The following is a 4,867-nucleotide window of genomic DNA, read 5'->3' as shown; positions in this document are numbered from 1 at the left end:
CATTTAAATCAAGCTACAAAGAAATTTGGTAACTACAAGCCTTTTGCATCTACTACTTTGATAATTTTAATCATCAAAAAAATATTTTAAAGTCTATTCAATCCCCTACCACCGTCTATACTTTTAATTTCCCGGGACCAACAAAAAATCTTGAGAACAAAATTCAAATTTCATATATAGTTGAAATTAACAAATAAATGAGATAAAATATAATGAGAGAAAAACATGGAAAAAAAGCATGTATATATTATTAAGCAATAATATTGGTTTCATTAATAGTCTTCAATAACAAACTCAAGCTACGAGTAATAATATATTGATATGGATGTTAAAACAAATATAACCAATCCCATACCATAAATTCTTATAAAATTGTGAGCAGTTGACATTTGATCTTATTGAGTTTTGTCAAGACAACTCGAATATCAACCCTCTCTTCAGGAGATTCCAATGTGCAATTCAAAGCCAACTCCAAAATAGTTGATATGCATTGCAATTTTTGACTAAGTTGCAATTCTTCGGCCCTTAATAAGGTAGAGTCCACAATCAGATCAAGAGTGCTAGAAAGTGAATTATAAACCCAGCTCTTTAAAGTAAGGTCTCCTGAAAACATTTCATTACTTGGGCACTTCTTTGTGAAAACTTCCATTAACATTATTCCATAACTATAAACATCACATCTTGTGGAAACCATTCCTCTTGATCCATACTCTGGCACAAACACACAACAAATCAAATATAAAATTGCCGATCCTTGTTTGATAAGAATTTATAATGTATGAAAAATAATATTATCAAAAAAGAAACAAATGAATAAAGATGAAACATAGTATACATATCATCACCTGGGGCAATATATCCCGCTGTAGCCATGGTACAAGTATAAGCAATTGATCTATCATCTCCAAGTAACTTTGAGATCCCAAAATCACTTACATGTCCCACCATATCTTCATCAAGTAATACATTACTTGGCTTTATATCACAATGAACAATTGGAATACTGTTACCATAGTGCAAATACTCTAGCCCACATGCCACATCAATCATTATGTTTAATCTTTGCATGATGTCCAACGATTGATTTTCAGAATATAACCAATTGTCTAGGCTACCATGAGGCATGTACTGAAGTATGAGTGCCTTAAAGTCTAAGTTAGAGCAAGCACTAATGATCTTTGTGAGATTCCTGTGGCGGAGGTTGCGCAACAGTTCACATTCTATATCAAAGCTCTTGAATGCACCTTCAACTTGCGAATTAAATACCTTGATGGCCAAGGACAACCCATTATTAAATATGCCCTTATAAACAGAACCAAAGCTTCCAGTCCCTAGCAAGTTACTGTTATCAAACCCTTGAGTTGCTTGCTGAAGTTCATAATAGGAAATTCTCGGAGGCACCATTTCTTGAAACAAATTAACTTCATTAGCAATTGACTTTTTGCTTTTGCATTTATGTAATATAACCAATGAGATTCCCACAATCAATATAGCTATAGAGATTAATACAATCCAAAGCAATCTCCTTATGGATCGATGAGAATTAGAAGTAAGATTACAAGGTGGTACTTTTAGCCTTGAGGAACCACACAACCCTTCATTGGACAAAAATGATAGATAACCAAACTTTTTAAAAGGACCTTTGCTTGGAATTTCTCCACTTAATCTGTTGAAAGATACATTCAAAAATTTGAGATAGCGGAGTGTCTCCAATGATTTGGGAATCATACCTGTCAAATTATTGTTTGACAAATCCATATATTCCAAGCTAATCATACTTGCAAAAGTATTAGGTATAGATCCTTGTAGAAGATTGTTTGCTAGGATAATGTATTGCAATTGTTGCAAGCCTCCAATGGTACTTGGAATGTTTCCTGAGAAATAATTATGCGATAAATTGATGTGTATCGCAACTTTTAGATTTCCAATCTGTTGTGGCAAAGATCCCTTTAAATAATTTGAAGATAGGCCAAGGATCAAGAGGTCCTTAAGGTTCCAGAGGCTTAGTGGTATATTGAAATTCAATCTGTTAGAGTTTAGATAGAGATTCCTTAAGGAAGTAACATTCCCTATGCACTCAGGAATAGAACCCCAAATTAGATTGTCATTCAAATCCAATTCTCCCAAGTGTTGCAAATTACAAATGCTACTTGGCAACACACCACTTAATCTATTATCAGAAATTAACAACCGTTGAACCATTTGAAGACCTCTTATAGCTCTAGGAATAACTCCACTCAATTCATTTCGTGATAAGTCTATTGAGTTTATACTACTTAAGTTACCAATTTCTTTTGGAATTCCCCCCATGATATTACAACCAGCTATTGAAAAGGTCTCAAGGGAGATGGAGAGATTACCAAAGGAACTTGGTAGGACAGTATTCAGAGCATTGTTATCCAACCAAAGTTCACTCAAGTATCTACAGTTTGCTAATGAAGTAACAATATTGAGCCCAACAGATGAAGATTCAGTGGTCAACTTATTATCAAACAAGTCCAATAATTTCAACAATCTTAGTTCTCCTAAAGAGTTCGGAATTGGGCCACTTAAACTATTAGAATCAAAGTATATGGCCGTCAAGTAAGAACAATTGGAGATATAGCTTGGAATAGCTCCAGTGATTCTATTAAGAGAAATGCCAATACCATCAAGATTTGGAAGTTTAAAGCCCATTCTAGGGGGAAGACTACCTGAGAGATTATTGGAATTAAAATTTATTCGCCATAGAGTAGAGATATTGAATATGCACCACGGTATGGAACCACTGAGAAAATTGAACTGTAAATAAAGTCTTTTCAACCTTGGATAATTGCAAATCTCTTTAGGTATAGTACCTACCAAATCATACAACAAAAGAAACAAATTCTTTAATACATTGTGAGATCATATTAGCTAGTACTCTAAAGACAATACTAGAAAACTAAAACCTTCCTTCCAAACCAATCATAATAATACACACTATGAATAAGTGAAAATTAGATTTAAATTATGAAATCTACAAGTTATGTTAGAATTTAAAAACCTAGCCCTTTCATAGTAATAAGAATTTCTAATTAGTTGAGCTCTTTTAGTAGTAAGACTTTATGGTTGCATAAGTTTACATGTAGAAGAGTTTCATATGTCGGCAAAATTAGGCAAAGTAGCAGCAGCCACAAAATTAGGCAAGTTGCAAAGTTTGATCAAAGAGTTAGGCACCTACAAAGTTTGAACAAAAATATTTATTGTTTGGTCCCTAAACTTTAGGCTAACTACAAAATGACCCCTAATCCTCAACTATAAATAGGGAGGTCATTTTGTCATTCTATTCATCCCAAATGATTCTATTCTTCCCTCACATACTATAGATCTTAGAGAGTTTGTTGAGTGTTTTTCTCCTTCCTAGCAAGAGAGAATTATCCTTGTTTTCTCCTTGTTAGTTAGATAGTGGTTGTAACTCCTTTTTCTCATAGTGAAATTCTTCTATCCTTGCCCGTGGTTTTTACCCTAAGTTATTTAGGAGGTTTCCAAGTAAAATCTGTGCCTCATTCATTTTTAATTTCTCAAATTATTGTTGCAATCTGATCTATCCCACTTCTGCGGGCGCAACAATTGGTATCAGAGCCATAAGATATATTGTTCAGAATTTGTTTCAAGAAGCGAAATTTGAGATTGAAAAATTCAATGGGAAAAATTTCTCATAGTGGAAATTGATGGTGAAGGCTATCCTGAGGAAAGACAACTATCTAGCAGCTATTAGTGAAAGACCGGAGGATTTCACTGATGACAAAAAATGGAGCGAGATGAACGAGGATGCTATGGCGAATCTTTATCTATCAATAGCAGATGTAGTATTGTCAAGCATCGAGGAGAAGAAGACGGTCAAGGAGATTTGGGATCACCTCAACCAGTTGTACGAGGCCAAGTCAGAACACAACAAAATTTTCCTTAAGAGGAAATTATATACTCTTCGTATGTCAGAATCTACTTCAGTGACGAAACACTTAAACACGTTGAATACTCCATTTTCCCAGCTTACATCTCTAAGATGTAAACTAGAGCCACAAGTGCGTGCTGAACTTTTACTTCAGAGTCTACCAAATTCGTATTATCAACTCATCATCAACTTAACAAACAACATCCTTACAGACTATCTAGTCTTCGATGATGTTGCAGCTGCGATTCTTGAAGAAGAAAGTCGGCACAAGTACAATGAGGAGAGACAAGTCAATCTGCAACAGGCAGAGGCGTTAACGGTGATGAGAGGGAGGTCAACAGAATGTGGCCAAAGCAGTGGTCGTGGTAGATCAAAATCAAGTAAGAAGAATTTAAAGTGTTACAACTGTGGAAAGAAGGGTGACCTGAAAAGAGATTGTTGGAATTTACCTCAAAATTCCAACCCTCAAGGAAATGTTGCAAGTACCTCAGATGATAGAAGTGCTCTCTATTGTGAAGCATCAATAGCTAGGGAAGGCAGAAAAAGGTTCGCGAATATATGGCTCATAGACTCGGGAGCCACAAATCACATGACCTCAAGGAGAGAATGGTTCCATCATTATGAACCTATCTTAGGCGGATTTTGGTTCAGGTGCGCCCGTGCTCTCCCGTGCGGCCGTGCGGTCGCACACCACTCAATGTTAAGAAACACACCACAATGAAACACACCACAATGTTAAGAAACACACCACAATGCATATTAGTGCATATTTGTGTGGTGTGCTTCTTAACATTGAGTGGTGTATTTCGTAACATTGAGTAGTATGAACCGCACGGCCGCACGAGAGAGCACGGCCGCACCTGATCTTGACTATATATATATATATATATATATATATATATATATATATATATATATATATATATATATATATATATATATATATATATA

General features: G+C 35.2%; 1 protein-coding gene across 1 annotated transcript in view; it reads right to left on the bottom strand.

The window, feature by feature from the left end:
- Positions 1-226: 226 nt before the first annotated feature.
- Positions 227-4,867, bottom strand: part of LOC116031511 (LRR receptor-like serine/threonine-protein kinase EFR) — a 7,944-nt gene continuing 3,303 nt past the window's right edge. Inside the window, exons 3-4 of the mRNA XM_031273736.1 lie at positions 846-2,837; positions 227-711 (exon numbers count right to left, since the gene is read on the bottom strand). Coding sequence (XP_031129596.1) covers positions 365-711; positions 846-2,837 — 2,339 coding nt within the window. The 3' untranslated portion in view covers positions 227-364. The remainder of the gene's footprint in view (positions 712-845; positions 2,838-4,867) is intronic.

This window comes from Ipomoea triloba, chromosome 10, assembly GCF_003576645.1.
Source record: "Ipomoea triloba cultivar NCNSP0323 chromosome 10, ASM357664v1".
In the NCBI taxonomy this organism is placed as follows: Eukaryota; Viridiplantae; Streptophyta; class Magnoliopsida; order Solanales; family Convolvulaceae; genus Ipomoea; species Ipomoea triloba.
This window is presented reverse-complemented; position numbering and strand designations above follow the sequence as displayed.